The 17339-nt window shown below is 41.4% G+C and overlaps 1 protein-coding gene across 1 annotated transcript in view; it reads left to right on the top strand.

The window, feature by feature from the left end:
• The first annotated feature begins 4102 nt into the window (after nt 1-4102).
• Nucleotides 4103-17339, top strand: part of LOC102307848 (anoctamin-9) — a 15036-nt gene continuing 1799 nt past the window's right edge. Inside the window, exons 1-23 of the mRNA XM_005949813.3 lie at nt 4103-4318; nt 5942-6001; nt 6312-6428; nt 6530-6669; nt 8050-8099; nt 8194-8252; nt 8768-8847; nt 9857-9991; nt 10137-10230; nt 10493-10553; nt 10646-10728; nt 11063-11167; nt 11513-11677; nt 13158-13194; nt 13677-13788; nt 14280-14334; nt 14403-14500; nt 14620-14816; nt 15558-15710; nt 16166-16313; nt 16405-16518; nt 16687-16780; nt 16862-16974. Coding sequence (XP_005949875.1) covers nt 4298-4318; nt 5942-6001; nt 6312-6428; nt 6530-6669; nt 8050-8099; nt 8194-8252; nt 8768-8847; nt 9857-9991; nt 10137-10230; nt 10493-10553; nt 10646-10728; nt 11063-11167; nt 11513-11677; nt 13158-13194; nt 13677-13788; nt 14280-14334; nt 14403-14500; nt 14620-14816; nt 15558-15710; nt 16166-16313; nt 16405-16518; nt 16687-16780; nt 16862-16974 — 2291 coding nt within the window. The 5' untranslated portion in view covers nt 4103-4297. The remainder of the gene's footprint in view (nt 4319-5941; nt 6002-6311; nt 6429-6529; nt 6670-8049; nt 8100-8193; nt 8253-8767; nt 8848-9856; nt 9992-10136; nt 10231-10492; nt 10554-10645; nt 10729-11062; nt 11168-11512; nt 11678-13157; nt 13195-13676; nt 13789-14279; nt 14335-14402; nt 14501-14619; nt 14817-15557; nt 15711-16165; nt 16314-16404; nt 16519-16686; nt 16781-16861; nt 16975-17339) is intronic.

Below are 17339 nucleotides of genomic sequence, written 5' to 3'. Positions count from 1 at the left end.
CAGCTGTGGCTACAACTGTAGCTGCCTCCACCAGTGTGTGAGTGTGAGAGTGAATGAATAGTGGCATTGTAAAGCGCTTTGAGGGCCCCGGAAAGCGCTATATAAATGCAATCCATTATTATGAACCAGTATAATGTAGTATATAGTAGTAGTATAATAGTGTAGTATAATTGTGATAATGATAGTGACAGGCCTCACTGAGAGCCTGACCTTGGTGTATCCAGGTGTGTGTGCGTGTAGAGCTGGACTGGAGCCACTAACCTCCAAATGTCTGACTTTTAAAATGACTTAATGCAAGAAGTTGCATAAAATAAATACAAATAAATGGTAATTGACAAACACATTCAGTAAAAGGACTAGATGTTACAGTCCCTGACAATGCATTGCTTTTAATTGAGAAAATCTTGGGGGATGGCTGTTATGAGGAAAAGCAGCCCAGAAACCAGCGGCAAACATCGTTGTGTGCCTCAACCTTCGGTCTTTTACCCAGGCTAATCTACCGTTTTCCCTTGGTTAGGTTTAGGGGTTAGAGATCTGATCTAAATTATTAAAATGTGGGACACATTGTCAGTTGTGGACCTTGGATTCATCGGGTGTTTCGGCCATTATCACTAGACACCCTCATCCAAGGAGGCCCTGCCAGGGTTGATCAGGCCCTGGAGTGCGTCAGTGGTTTATGTTAAAATAGTTATTTCTCTTCTTCTTTCTCCTGTTTAGTTTTCTACAGTTTATTCTATCTATTCACGGCAACTGAGAAATACCTACCTCTTTAACATTTATGAAGCCTCATTTCTTCAAAGGGACAGAAAAGGTGACAGAGAGGAGTAAGACAAGTAAGTAAGATAAGATAAGAGAGAGCAGAGAGGAGAGCCGGAAGGGGGGCGCCCGATCTGGATTCCCACACCTCCCCGCCGGATCGGGCTGTGCGCTCTACCTCCCCACTGCCTCCCAGAAAAGAGAAGAGCGGAACATTTTTCATTCCTCCTTTTAGTTTCAGTACCATGAGGTTAACTGCACAGTCCCCAGGAGGCGCTGAGACAGCTGTAGCAGTCAACCAGAAAACTAATGTTATGTTTTACCCTTTCAACGCCCCCTGCTGAGGCAGGCCCACCGCGGGTCCATCAATCCTGGGCATGTGTCTCGCGGTTAGCTGACTGCCTTAGCTGCACAAGTGATGTCAGCCCTTTTTTAGCCATAACCAGTGACTGGTCCTCTCAGCAGTGTTAGCTAGTTCTCTAATTCACAACAGCCCTGATCAATGCTAACAGCTGACCTGACTGGCTACCTCCCTGGACTTTTTTAGGGGGGAGGTAACAATGTTTAAAACAATAACAATAATAATATTTATGTTAATAATGGCAGCACGGTGGCACGGTGGTTAGCACTGTTGCCGCACAGCAAGAAGGTCCTGAGTTCAATCCCACCATCAGGCCGGGGTCTTTCTGTGTGGAGTTTGCATGTTCTCCCCGTGTTTTCTCTCCGGGTACTCCGGCTTCCTCCCACCGTCCAAAGACATGCAGCTTGTGGGGATAGGTTAATTGGATAATCCAAATTGTCACTAGGTGTGAATGTGTGAGTGAATGTGAGTGCGAATGGTTGTCTGTCCCTATGTGTTAGCCCTGCGACAGACTGGCGACCTGTCCAGGATGTACCCCGCCTTTCGCCCTATGACAGCTGGGATAGGCTCCAGCGCCCCCCGCAACCCTGAAAAGGATAAGCAGAAGCGAATGGATGGATGGATGGACATTTATAACGAGGTGCAATAATAATTAATGTGCAATAATAACAGTGTGCAATACACTTCTTCTTCTTTTTTTATACTAAGTTAATATACTGTGTTGTGTTGTTTGTGTTGCGTTGTGATGTGTCATATCGTGTCGTGTTGTTATATGTAGTGCCGACGTAGGACAGTTTTCCAGTTTCATTGTACTACTGTACTATGTATGACTGTGCAATGACAATAAAGACTTATCTTATCTTATCTATCTTACAGCCTGCCGTTGTGCCTGTCCTTTGATCCCAATCTCTCAGAGCAGCTTTGCTGCTGTACTGCCAACAAAGCCCCTGCACCCCACCTCCACTGGACGCACCTTGATCTTCCAGCCTCTGTCCTCTGCCTCAGCTGCCAAGTTGGCATACCGCTGCTTCTTACGCTCAAATGCCTCCTCAATTGCTTCCTCCCATGTTACCGTCAGCTCAACGACTGAGTTTTGAGGAGTTAGACCAAAGGACGAGGTCTGGTCGCAGAGTAGTTGTTACGATCTCTGTGGGAAAAATTAGCCTCTGATCCAAGTCCACTTGCAATCCCTGGCAACCTTCAGCGGGCCCAGGTCCAGAGTTGAGGGGCTCATCCTCGGCTTGTCTCCAGAGTTTTAAAAGGGAGAAGTAAGAATTCCACTGTATTTGAATTAAATAGGATTATTTTACTATAAATGTTCATGTGAAAATGTGCCAAAGACAAATCTAACTGAAGTAGAATTAGAACATAAACTGAACGAAACATGAAGTGAATTATATCCATAAATGGGACGCGAAAGTGAATTCTGTTTTTCTCTTACTTTTTGTGCTAAGTTTGGTTTACTGAACTCGGGGATAAAGACGAGATGACATGGACACTTTTCTGCATGCCACAATATGTTGGTTAGAATTTGTGCCTGAGATGTTGCGTTGTTCTGCATTAAGCTGCACAGGCGACAAACAGGTGCTTTTTGTATTGAATCAGTGTAACAGTGAGCTATTTCCCACATGTTGTGTGTGTGTAAAAGTGTGAAAGTTCTGCATCAAAAATAGAGCTCACATTTCAGTGTGAATAAGAAGCTGTGACATTAAACTCAGCCTTCATTTTGAGACTAGCTAACACACCTTACATAACACACCTTTAAGTTTAACTACATCCTGCACAGCTGGATACCATGATTACAAAGTGTGTGTCTGTGCACACTCCCTGTTACAGTTTTTCCTACATATCTCAGCGTTTAACAGCCTGTGTTTGCATACAGACTGTATCAGTGATGCTGTAATGTTCTGTACTTGACCTGCAGGCTTTATAACTGGAGTTTTGCATGGCAACTTTAGGGATGACGGCTGTTTTGTTATCTTCTGCAAATTAGAAATGTGTTGTTAAACATGAAAAGGACAGAGGCCTTTCACTGTGTGCTGCTATGCAGGAACAGTGTTCCTGCTGTTTGTGTAATGGTTACAGACTCATGGCAAAGTTTAAATGTGATAGTTTTTTAAAACAAGGAAGGCTGCTTTGTAGTAACTCCGACGATGTTTAAGGTGTGTTCAGGTTGTCTTTCCAAGAAGTCGCTTGGCTTGCTGAAGAAAACTCATGGACAGGAACATGGCATGTAAACAGACCAGCTCCAAGTTTCACTCTGCTGAGGCTTCATCAGACAGGCTGGAGTCACAGTTACAGATTCCCCAACTGAAACCATGAATCAGTCATTGCATTTTATTTTGATTCTGTGAAACTACACCCATGCAGTTTGGGCTGCATGTAGTCGAGAAGCAGACACCTTCACAAAGGACACAAGAGGAAGTCTTTTTGTTATTTTAAATGATCAGATATAAATAAGCTGTGCTGTGAATTTCAAAGTGAGGAAACAAAATAAAAGATTGAGAGTTTCTCTGAAGAATATTCTCAATGTCGCTCTCCAGCTGAGCCCTTCTGTTGCAGCTGCTATTGCTTACATGGTTGAGGAGGTGACCTACAGACCAGTCATTATGTTAGTTTGGGACTTTGGTGAATTTGTGTGGCCAGTTTAGATCACAACAGAATTAATTACAGTGAGTATAAATTTGATAAGTTAACACGCACATATATAGATGTATAGCACTGTGTCATATATCATTATTTTTCGGAAAAACCGATAAATATGATATTTAAAACCAAAGTTAAAGCATTAACAAGAGCAGAAGCCCGTTTACAGTTTAAACGAGTGCAGTGTGGCGTACACTGACTGAGACGGAATTAAAAACGTGCCAAACACAGATCAGAGAACAGGTACTGTTTTTCTCAGGATTTGAATGCTCAAGTGAACTACACTTCCCGGGGAACCTGAACGCAACAGTCTTGTTTTGAAATGTGACGTCAGCGCTACAGGTAAAAAGGCACACCTGTACCGCCACACGGACAAACACGGAGCTAAAATATGCGGAAGTGAAGCGCTACGAGCTGGTTTAGAAAGAGTTTCCATCAAAGTTCCTGCGGCAGTGATGGAGAGACACTGCTGAGCTGCTGGGTGGAGAAGTGTAGAGAGACGGAACCCACATCTGCTCTGAAGCACCTTTCAGCATGTTCTTCAAGAAGGTCGAGGTAAATGGAGCGCCTGTGTTTTCATCCTCTGACAGAGATGGGCGTCACAGAAACCACTCTGGCTTTTTACTGGAAACTGACCTGGATAGAAATGCAGCTGAATGAAATCATGTCCACGAAGAAAATACTGCTTTATTATTGATTTGTAGAAAAGTTTTTAGCTACTCTCAGATTATTTCAACAGTCTGAAATCCTGTCCTGTTGTCGTGAGGCTTGATTCTCAGTTTAGTGTGAAGAATGCCAGGCGAGTCTGTACTGACTTGACATGTAGTACCGAATAAAAACACGGTGTTTGTATTTGAGAAGCAGGATGTTCAAAGGTTGCACCTAAAGAAAGTAACCCAATAGCTGGTAAATCAGTTTCAGGTTAGGATGGGCACTGGGTCACACCCATGCTAAAGGTTGCCACTGACAGATAGTAACTGTGTGAATGCTGTGAGCCACTTAACACTGATACGAGCTTCACAAGCAGCAGAAACAAAGGAGCTCCGGGCAGGTCTGGGCCTGCATGCAGCCACAGGCCGGAGAGGACAGAGTCTGACACTCTGCTCATGTTACTAAACTTTACAAATGTACGGATGTTTATTAGAAATGTGTCACTGACATCCTGCTTCCACTCATAACAAACGGTGACTATAATAAACGTGTGTTGGATGATTTGGTGAAACTAAATTTACATCAGTAATGATGTCAGCTGGACTCTGGACTCTGACTTGATTAATGAAAATGAAACTGGTTGTAATTGTCAGGTCAATGACAAGCAGGCTATCTGTCCAGACCAACCTGCTGTGAATGCTCTCCTCTACAATAAATACACACTGGTCTTAGTACTCTTTGTTTTTTAAGTAAGTACATGAAAGATATTAGAAAAGGAAAGGGCGTTAATAATAAACCATTTCAACATTAAATGTGGAACTTCATTTGGAGCTCTTAAAGACTTTGTGAAGCACATCGTACCTTTAGGTGTATATTTGGTAATGCCAGCTGCAAACTGTAGAAGCTGAGCAGAAACAGGTTGGTGTTGAATGTTGAATCCAATTGTGATTAAAATGGTTTGTGTGTGTTAACATGAAGAAGGTGCAGTTAGCAGCAGATGATCAGTCTCAGACATGGACAGCTGCAGAGTTGCATGTTTTACAGATGAACAATGACGTATATTTCCAAAATTGTGGAAATGAAAAATATTCATATTTCAGAATCAGTGTTTTAGCTAAAGAAAGAAAATCCTCCAGGCAGGATAACTGGCAGCTGTGCTTGTAAGCATTGCTTTTCCAGTATTTAGTCATGAGTAAGTGTGTTACAACTCATTACATATGTGGTTATGGCCTCCCTGTTTCATAGTGTGAAGATGCATAACACATTATAAAGTTGTTCCAGGTACCGAGCCAGTGACTGCTTCATAGTAGCACTGTTGTAACAGCTACCAGAAGAGCACCGAGTGACAAACTGTGTTGTACTTTATGAGTTTGACTCTCACTTCAAAATGTATGAATTCTTGTTTCAAAAGTTTGAAAGAGGCCTTTTGCTTTAATTTGTCTCCAATATATTGGAAATGTGTGTAATATGATGTCATGTGGTGGAGTATATTTCAGTACTGACTGTGTATGTGTGTTTGTGTGCAAGGAAAATATCGAGCTGCGGGGCAGCAAGAAGGATGACGCTGAGCCTTTACTTCGTTCGCTGGTAAGAATCTGCTGTCGCTCTCTAAAACTTCCCTACATTAACAAGATAACAGCAGACAAACGTCGTCTGTAACATGCAGACATAAAATATACAAAGCTGTGTGACATCAGACGTGGAAACATTCAGGTTTATCTCCTGCTTATGTTCAGGATAAAACTCTGAAACGGTTTGTGTCTCTTGTCTCGTTTGCATGCTCTATCTCGGTGCAATGTTCCCATTTCTCTCCCTCTCTGTTTGTGTGTGTCTATATATGTGTGTGTATATATACATATATACATGTATACAAATATATATTTTTGTCTTTGAACAGCCCACCCACAGAACGTTTGACTATGTGCTGGTCGCTGATAAAGTGGACAATGAGCAAAAGACTTTGAGACAGGAAGCCTTCATAGCACAGCTGAAAAAGAAAAACATACATATCACTGTGAGTTTCTCCAAAAATCTCAGATGTAACAAAGCACGAAGAGCTGAATGAATAAGTGATGATAATGTGTGCGCATGCATGTGTATATGTGTGTGTTTCAGAGGATTACCCATGACAACAAAGACTTTTTTGGCATACGTGCTCCCAGTGAGATGTTTGAAGTCTACCAGTACCTGCTGAAAGTTTCTGACTCTTGCAACTGTTGTGGAGATGAGAAAGGAGCCGTCACCCAGGCAACCAGGTGACAAACTTCTCCTGCAGGAGGAGATGTTGGTGCTTTCTTCTCTCTCTCTCGCTCGCTCGCTCGCTCTCTGTCTCTCTGTCTCTCTCTCTTGCTCTCGCTCGCTCGCTCTCTTGCTCGCTCTCTCTCTTGCGCTCTCTCACTGTCTCTCTCTCTCTCACCCCCCGCCGAGCCCTTTTCCATCAGAGTCCCATCAGGTTGGATGGGGAGCAACGATGCAAAGCCATTTTCAGATCTCTCCAAAGATGTTCAGTTTTTAATTAAATTAATTATATAGTTTTAAACAGTTGTACAGCACTTTGTTTGAAAGCGCTTTATAAATAAAGTTATTATTATTATTATTATTATTATTATTACCAAATTACAACAACAGTTGCCTCATGGTTCCTAATATTGTGAGATAAACATACAATAACACAATGTTCAATCAGATTTACCTTACTGTACCTGACTGAACATTGTTCAGGGTCCATGAACTGGAGGCAGACAGACAACCATGGAGAGAAGACCGACACAAAGATGAGACTAAGAACACCGCAAGGAAAGACAAAGATGTACTGTTAAACCATCAATAACTAACTAAGATGAAATACACAAATGATAAAATAAGAAAGCGATACCAGGGGTCAGAATAATAAGAAAACTCAAACGCAGAGAAATACAAAACACTGTTAACCAATTCAATTTAATTCAATTTTATTTATATAGCACCAAATCACAACAAAAGTCGCCTCAAGGCGCTTCATAGATACAGAGAAAAACCCAACAATCATATGACCCCCTATGAGCAGCACTTTGGCGACAGTGGGAAGGAAAAACTCCCTTTTAACAGGAAGAAACCTCCGACAGAACCAGGCTCAGGGAGGGGCGGGGCCATCTGCTGCGACCGGTTGGGGTGAGAACCAATAAATAACATAATCCTTCTCAAACCCAAAAGAACTCTGGATTAACCCAGCCACCTAGCAGGCGTTTGCATTTGATCATTCTGGTGTGTTGTGTGTAGGATTGTGAGGTGGAATAAGGCTGTAATGGCAAAATGTGAAACAAGTGGCATGCAAATACTTTCTGAATGCACACTAGTGTGAGAGCTCTTTGTGGACTGTTACACAATGCAAGAATGAAACAGTTTAATAAAACTCCTCGTGGAAGGTCTTCTTTCATTTGTGCTAATCTGAGGGTCAGGTTTCACATCGAAATGCAGCAATGCCTGAGTGTGAGTCTGGCCTGCAGCCCGTGTGTTTCCCCTGCTACTTCTTCCCCTCTGTCCTGGCTGTTCTTCACTACACAACTGTCAAATAAAGACAAAAAGGCCCAAAAATAAATCCTAAAAACGCCACGCATCCACACTGTGTTCATTTGAGCCTTTTATCTTTTCTCCAGGATCCGAATTGTTCATTTCATCCTTCATCACACGTACATCAACACAGGAGGTGAGAGAATCTGTAAATCTTTAGCTAACGTGGAAGTACTGTATGTATGTTAATGTGCAACTTTTTTTCATGTAAACATGTTTTGTTGTGTCAGAAAACCTGGAAGAGCTGTTAATGAAGGATGTGTTTGAAACGATGTTCTGTCTTCATGAAGTGAGTAAGACTAACCTGCTGCTCTTTACTCGCCATGTTCTCTGACAACGTGCAAAGCAACTCAAACTACAGCCTCACTAGGAAATCAGATTCAGTTCTGAAGCACAGTAAAGAAACAAAGTACGAAACAAGCACTGAATACTGGCTAAGAATTTGAGCATTAATAGCACTGTAGATTTTATTAAATGACTAATTGTGTAATAGAAATACAAGTATTGTCTTCGTGTTTATGGCTCTTCAAAGTATGTTTCGTCTTGATAAATGCCAAACATACTTGATTCTGTGAGCACGAAACTCCATCAGTTCATAAAAATACAAAACAGATGAAAGATCCTTATTAAATATTTACATATGTACAGAAACTCTTGTCTGAGAACAATTTAGTATTTGAAACTGTGAGAAAAGACATTAGCTTTCAATCTGTGCTTTGAATTGGCCATAAAATCTTCTTTGTATAACATATTACAGAAATCCTGATGCTTCCTTGTCCCCCCTCCCCTCCCTGTGCCTTTCAGAGAAAGCAGCAGAAAGAGCTGAGGAAAAAATGGGCTCGATGGACAGCTCTGTTTAGCAGACAGCCGGTCAATGACATCAAGTCAGTCTATCCCTGTAACTGTTTTTGATGGTTTCTCTCTGTCTAACAGCGTCATGATCCCAAAAGTTGATTCTGTTCATCTGGACGTCGCGTTTCAGTGGGAGAAACATCTCGTCACTTGGCCAAGTCACGTCCATCATTAATGTGCAGATCGTCTTTGATCAGTGACAATCTGCACATTAATGATGAAGAGACTTAACAGCCCGTTGTTCATTCAGTGATGCTAGTTTCAGCCATTGTACAAATGTACTATTTATAAGGGACAGCCTACTCTAACCAGCAATTAAGAAAGTTAAATTCAAATTGTATTTGTCACATACACAGTACAACATGTAGTGAACATGTAGTGAGATGCTTGTGTCCGAGCTGCGGGCAGGCTGCAGACGTGGTGCGCCATTCCAGGGCTCAGTTTTAGCACGGGGGGACCAGCCAGGACCCTCACTGGATACAGGGTGGGACTGGAACTCGCAACTCTCACTCCAAAGGAGTGCACTACACTACACTATCTAGTTGCACTGAATGTGCACTCTAGTGTGAGACAGCCCGGTTGGTTTTGTAGTTAGTGAGCCGTGTGCTTGGTGGCTGGTGGCTCCTGCTTTGCAGTGTACTGACCATGCCTGGTTTTCTTGTTCTCCCTCTTTTAAAGGTAATGGCGGCTTGGTCGTCTCTTTTAGTTTAATTAGTAATAGAAACATTAGTTTAAAATAAAAAAACCCTTTTGAACATGGAGATTTGTTTCTTTGCCATTTACCAATTTTACTGCTTTGTCTCCTTTTTTCAACCCGACACTTGTTACTGTTGCACATCTGCTGGACCTTTTAGCAGAACGTGACAACTTCTCTTGGCTTCATAAAGCAATGATAGATTTTACGCTGGATTTCTTCAGAGAAGGAAAACTGTCATGTTTTCAGAAAGGGAACCTTTGACCTGGTTCATTATTTTAAAGGGTAAATGGTAAAGTGCAGGGTTATAGTGTACCAACATGTGCTTGTTTGGTTTCTCCTTGCAGGTCGTACTTCGGGGAGAAGGTGGCTCTGTACTACCTCTGGCTTGCCTGGTACACTAAACTGCTGGTACCAGCTGCTCTTCTGGGTGTTATAGTGTTTCTCTATGGCCTCGCCTTTTTCAACACCAACCCTCTTATGTAATAACATCATGTGCTATATTGTTTCTATACAAAACGATGAATCTCAGACAATCTTAAAGATAAAAATTTAAAATACATGGCTGAGCCATACCAGTATTATAAGGCCTAATATTGTATCATGTATAATACTTTTGGTCCCCAGTAAGGAAGTGTGCGAGTCCAACATCACGATGTGTCCTCGCTGTGAAAAGAGGTGTGGGACATGGCAACTGTCAGACAGCTGCACCTATGCTAAGGTGACCTTAATTCTTCTGTTAATCTTGTTTTCATTTGTTGTCTCAGGTGTATGCATAAACAGTTCAAATCATTTAACATTCAAAAATACACCTACCAGCTGTAAAGTCCACTCCCGACAGTATTTCTTCTTCTTGGCTGCAAAAACCCTTTAAAGTCCCCCCCCCCCCAATGATACAGAGCTAAGTGAAGAGCTAACAGTCCTGCTCTTGATGTGATTGATATTATTTTGCTCTTCATCACACACGTGTTGTGTCTGCACAGGTCACACATTTGTTTGACAATGAGGGCACTGTGGCTTTTGCAATGTTCATGGCAATCTGGGGTGAGTGTTTGAGCATCTGTGATGTGTAATTAAATTGGATGTGATGTCTGATTCTTTTGTACTTCTGGGTGAATTAAAATGTGTCATTTTAGCCACTCTGTTCTTGGAGCTGTGGAAGAGACACAGAGCTAAACATGTTTCTAAATGGAAGGTCTATGACTGGTGTGAAGAGGAGGTAAGACCTTTAGCTGTGTCTACGTACAATAAAATGTTACATGCTGTCGTTTGGGGTCTGCTCTCATATAATGACTGACTTAGCTTAACCACGAACATTCATTCACTGATCTCAAAATGCACACATGAAGAGTTCAAGACTTTCATGTGTGCATAAAGAACTCTGATCAGCTGATAATCATCACCCGTCTGCAGTGATAAGACATTTAATTTGTCACAAAGTTATTTCTGTCATCTTCAACCTTTACTGCTCTTGTTAAAACCCTTATATTAACACAAATTTCTACTTTATGTATGTTTAATGTGTGAATATCGGTGTGTGCGCATCTCATCAGGAGGAACTGATCATGGAACTAGTGAATGATCCAAACTGCAAAGCTAAACAGTTCAGACACTCCTATCTACGGAGTACCCTGGTCCTCATCCTGGTCACACTCATGGTAAGAGACCTGGACCATGCATCACACATCTAAACCTCTAAATATGTAAAACTGAACACGTGCTGTGGATGGAGTTTGGGATGGGGCCTGTGTGCAGCATTCCTTGGTGTGATTTTCTCAGAAACTCTAGGACATATCGCTGACTAAAACCAGCTCACAACCACTTTAAAGTCCTGAAACAAGAACTGTAATGCTATATAACTCTCAGGTGCAGAATCTGGATTGATCTTGAAGAACATGAACCTGATTTATGGAAAATAAAAATCAGACTTTTAAAATAAAAAAAACCAAATGAAATTGTGGCCCACTGAATAAAAGTAATGTGTTGATGTGATTGTTTTGCAGTTGATGCTGATTATTGGCCTCGCTCATGCTCTGGTGGTATTTCGAGTTGTCGCTGCCCCCTTGATGTCTGAGAGTAAATGGCAGTTTTTGAAAGACAACGCCAACCTTGTATCTGTTTTTCTTGGAGCTGTGCTGCACTACATCACCATTCAGATCATGACCCGCGTATGTATACCTGGATCTTCATCACTCAGTGTTGGCAGAATGAACAGGAAGAGCATGTTCCATTTAACCAGCTTAAAATACTATCCAGGGGACCCCTTTGATTGGTCATTGTTGCACACTGCAACATCTTCCAGTATGTTAAGTTTAAAAGCCAACCTGCACACCCTGCTTAAACAGAGCCAAAAACATGCTGTTTGAACAAGTTTCTTCTGTAAATCTTGCTGTGGGCTGCAGCCAGCTGAAGCTGGGGAGCACACAGAGGTCTCCCTTTGTGTTTGCTGTCTACTATAGCAGCACTCTAGTCTGGGCTGCTGCCTCATTTCCAAATGGCCTTTGGCCAGACACTGACACTGTCAGAGTGTGATATTTAGAAAGCACTTAAAATCATAGGAAATGCATTGTATATATTTGTACGTACATTTTCAAAATATAAAGTGCTTTGAGTGTTGACTTGGAGCACAAGTGAACAGTCGGCCTCAGCCTCTGCATCTTTTGCCCTGTAATGAGTCTGGGGACCAACTGATGGTGAACCTCTAAAACAGAGAGGCTGTCGTTCTCAAAAGCATGCACAGAAAACCAAAGGATAGTGTATTTCAAACTTGTTTGGCCAAACTTGCTATCAAAACTGCTCCACATTGTCTGGCAACAGACATACAGGAGATTTGCTCTCCTTATTGTCTGTGTAGGTTTGGAAAGAAAGTTGCTTCTTTAAGTTGCGTTCTTTCCCTCCTGATTTTTACCTTTACCATTACCATGAAGTCGCATTTCAGTTGGATTTTGAAATCTCCCGACTATTACGTAGGCGTTGGGACTGGGCCAATGAGGTCTGATGGTCTCTGCTGTCTTGACACTTCATCCTTGACTTCTTTTGTTTTCCTGCAGTCCTGGCAGCCAGTAAAAGTGAGTAAAATAATTTTGTTGTGCCAGAGCGTCTCACAGCTATCGGAGCATTCAACCTGCCCCTGAAACTGATCTGACAGGTCAATATACAAGATGTGATCAAAACACCTGATGTAATTTGTCCGTCAATGCTTTCGTTGTCTGGACCAAAACCCTCACCCTCTGGGTCAAGCTGATTTGGTTCAAGGGTCAACACTAGTCATCTGTTTGTCACTGTATAATCATACCTACATATTACTTTCTTTTCGACCAAACCACCATAATCCTCGTCCAGCATGCCAGTGCCAGCCTTTATAAGCACTGCTCTATCCATATTCAGTCGAGGAGATCCAAAGAGTCAGAGCAGCATGCCCTCAGGGGGATTAAAGCAAAAGCAGACTAATTTAAAACAGTTATGGGGTTTTTGCCTTTTATAGAACTCAACTGATAATGCTCTTTAGACAAAAAACCTTTACATGTAGTCTTCAAGCTGAAAGACACAGAGGACAGTTTGACTGGAATCTCCTGAAAAGTGCTGCTGTATGGATTCAACCAACGTGATGCGTATAATTAACTTCTGTGTCTTTAACTCCACCTGCAGGTCAACAGATGGGTCTCCCTGAAGTTGTGTGATATTGGTGAGAAGCAATTTATTTCACTGCAAACAATAACGATATTAATATATTCACAGTTGAGCCAGACTATTTTGACCAATCAGAAAAAAGGGGAAACACAGATCATGTGATTCTGCTCCTGACGGCCTTCTGGCATATGAGCTGGAGAAGCAAAACGTGTCAGTAAAGCTGATGTTTACTGACAGGAAAGGGAAAGCTTTGGGTGCTCTTAAAGAGTGGTGCTGATCTAAGTGGGGACTGATCATTGGGCTGGCTGATGGTGTAGGCGGAGGTTTTGTTGTGATCAGCTGAAGCTCCGAAGCATAAACTGAAAGCTTTAAAGCACCTGTTGTCTTGGTGCCAGCAACCACAGCACAGCCTGTGGCAATGATAAGCAGGCCATTATATTTTAGCTCATTCATGTGTAATAAACTAATTTTGACATGTTTTCCCGAGAAAACGAAATATAAGACATTTTGTTTGTCTGTGCATGTGTTTGTATTCAGAGAAGCTGAACTCACTTGCTGCTACCGAGAGGAGCTTCACAGTCAAGATGTTCACCTTCCAGTTCTTCACCCTCTTCTCCTCTCTCTTTTATGTGGCCTTTTTTCTGGGCAGGTACTCTGTTGTATTATTATTATTATTATTATTATTATTATTATTATTTATTATTATTTATTATTTATTTTTTTTATTTTAAACATTAAGATGACAGACAAAGTAGAGCTTAAATGATTGGCTGACTAATGATCTTGGGTTTTGACAGCAAACCAAGTTAGATTTTTACTTTTTGTTATTTATGTTTTAGTCATGTATAGAAATATCCAACCTGTCATTGTTCAGACTCCTCAAATGCATTTGTAAAATATATATAAAAAAATATTAAATATATAAAAAATGAACATCTTGGAAAGTCGGAAGGTAAAATAAAATTCTCTAATGCAAACGGTCAGCGGATGAACTCTTATTGGAAGATCTTCCTCACAGAGTGACACAGAACATAGTGTAGAGACGTTACTGTACACTTACCATGCTGTCATTACTCTGATATGATACTGAGAGCAGATGTTCCCCCAGCTGACTGCTTATGTGACGTTGTTTCGTCACAGGATAAATGGCCATCCAGGAAACTATGTGCGTCTCGCTGGGCATCGACTGGAAGAGGTATGGAGATAATCAAACATCCATATATATGTTTGAGTGCTAACACTCATCACTGTCGTGTGTTCTAGTGTCATCCCAGCGGCTGTCTGACAGACCTCTTTATCCAGATGGCTGTGATCATGCTGCTCAAACAGACTCTCAACAACATCGTTGAGTTCACAGTACCGTAAGTGTGCTGTTTTCATTACAGCTCTCCTTTAAGGAAATGGCTCAGCAGCTACAGGACCTCATCGAAAATGGTGTAATCAATGTGTTGTTGTACTTCTTCATGTGTATGGTTTCCAGCTGGTGCAAAAGACTTGTGAATGAAAAAGCTGCAAAGAAGCTGGAGAGGAAATGCGGTCACTGTTACAGGAAGGCTTGTCGAGAGGAAAATGGATGTATTGAACCATGTGACATTTGCAAACATCGTGAATGGCTGCGTAACTACCACCTGGCCAGCAGTGACGCCTTCAGCCTGTTCAATGAATTTTTGGAAATGGGTGGGTGCTCTTAGTCTCCTGACCACATCTTCAAAAAACAACTCACTGATTACAGGGTCAGTTGTTTCTCACACAAATAGCACCCGAGTGAGACGTGCCTGACATGTTTGTGCAAAGGTTAAATGTTGGAGGACAGTCATGAGCAGATGCAGTTTAGAGACAAACTGAATCAGCTGCAGCTTTTGCTCCAGTGGACATCACTGGGCACCAGCATGTCCTTCATATCTTTCCTAAACAGAGGGGATCATCTGATTGCCAGGGTTCTGGCACCAGGGACGTTTTTCAGATCTCTACCGTAACCTCCTAAGACCCGAACTCTTCATAGCAGCATTTTTAATTTCTCTTTGATATTTGGGCTGATTGGGGCCCAATGAATGTAAAAACAAAGAATTACCAGATTTTTTTTTAACCTTATTTTTGTTTTTATGAAAAATCAGAGCCACATATGAGGACATTCGTTTAAAATTTTGATAGAACTGTAGCAGCATAACGTCCTCGTAGGTGGACATCAGGCCCTTGTAGAGCAAAATTGAGTATTTTGGTCTAAATAACCCAAAAAGTGATGTCCACATATGTGGATGCAGGTCCTAGGAGGTTAAATCATAAAGTGCCCTGAGTTGACTGTTGAACTGGTGAAAAAAATTTTTTTACACAAGGTTTTTATCTTTCATCATGAAACAAATGTGAATGCTTTCTGAAATGACTTCAAATCTATGAAATTCTTATCTCTGTGTTGTCCAGTGATCCAGTTTAGTTTCACCACCATATTCGTGGCAGCATTTCCCCTCGCACCCCTTCTAGCCCTCGTCAACAACATCTTTGAGATCCGTCTGGATGCTATCAAAATGGTCCGCCTGGAGCAACGGCTGGTACCCAAGAAGACTAATGACATCGGTGAGCTGTGTGGCATTTTGCATGGAGTTAGGTGCTTTAGGGTTTATACCATGACACGGTACAGCACTACAGTGAAGTGCAGACTTTAACGTTTCAAGGATTCAACAGAACTACTGCATTAACCATTAGAGACTTACAGCCAGTTTTATATACAGTCCCAATTTTCAGATTTTCGTTTTTGCTTGTTATAAGTGCAGCTGTGCCTGTAACAAGCTTGTCTGGTTAGAATCCAATAAAGCCACTCTGTCATTTTAAGAGACTGACCAGCAAAATGGCCTCAGTTTCCAAATACTCAGAAACTGATCCATAATTCAAAGTTTCAGTATTCATGTTTTTGTTTATAGCAATAAGATATCAAGAGCTGGATTAAACTCACTGATGTCCATTATAAGTCAGCACAAAACATTCACTGTGGGTTGAAAATGTTATATAATGTGTGTTTAATATGTCTGCAGGTGTGTGGACAAAGCTGTTGGAGGCCATCGGTGTGCTGGCAGTGATTGCTAATGGTCTGGTTATTGGAATCACATCGGACTTTATTCCTCGACTTGTCTATCGTTACCATTATGGCCCGTGCGCTAAGGGAAAGCTCGATTACACAGAGTCAGTCAGATTTCAGCTGGTAGAGAAACGTGTGAAGATGTGAGATGACTGGTTTCTGTGTCGTCTCATGTGTTTCGTGCTCTCGTTGCAGCTGCATGGAGGGCTACATTAATGACACTTTGTCAACAGCGTATATGAATAGTTCAAACTTCGATGCATTCATAAATCCCTGGGAAAGGCATAACTTCAGCGTCACAGAGTGCAGGTGAGAATACAATCCAACTTTATTTATATAGCACATTTAAAACCAAAGTGCTTCAAGGTTAAAACATAACAGATATATTATATTTTAACATAAGCAGAATTACTCTGCTTGGTGTAAATATACGAGTCATTCACAGATGTGATTAACAGGACTGTGTTACATGTGCAGCTACAGAGACTACAGGAATGAAAACGACTACTCGCTGAAGTCTCAGTTCTGGATGGTCTTGGCTGTGCGCTTTGCCTTTATCATCCTCTTTGAGGTTTGTTCATCACACGTGGCTCAGACTGGGTTGTTTTTAACATTGAAATATCCACCTGAATATTTTCTTGTGTTTCTCCAGCATGTTTTAGTGATGTGCAAGTTTATAGCAGCCTGGTTCGTCCCAGATAATCCCACGCAAGTGAAAAATGAACGTCTGCAAGACAAACTGACTCGTCTGAAACACGAGCTACGGTAAGAGTAAAGTTATGTTTTACAACTATACTATCAGAATGCCTCTTAAATATTTCCACATGTTATAGGGATATCCAAACACTTGAGATGAAGCCAGTTTCCCTGCTAACAATATAAAATGTTCCTTAAAAACACCTTTACTATGGTGTAACTAGTTGAAGGGGAATGTCTCAGTGTACAACCTGAAAAAAGAGACAAAGTTTATTATGAAGTTTATTAAACCTAAGTAAAACATGCCACAATAAATATTTTTAAATGTACACCATTTACATACGATCTAGGTTTGAGAGGTAGAATCACAGCTAAATGTGCAAAGTCAAGTCAATTTTATTTATACAGCACCAAATCACAACAAGAGTCACCTC

This window comes from Haplochromis burtoni, unplaced genomic scaffold (genome assembly GCF_018398535.1).
Source record: "Haplochromis burtoni strain Fernald_Lab_line unplaced genomic scaffold, NCSU_Asbu1 Contig_710, whole genome shotgun sequence".
NCBI lineage: Eukaryota > Metazoa > Chordata > Actinopteri > Cichliformes > Cichlidae > Haplochromis > Haplochromis burtoni.
Note: the sequence above shows the minus strand (reverse complement) of the source record. Positions and strands in the feature narration are given on the sequence as shown.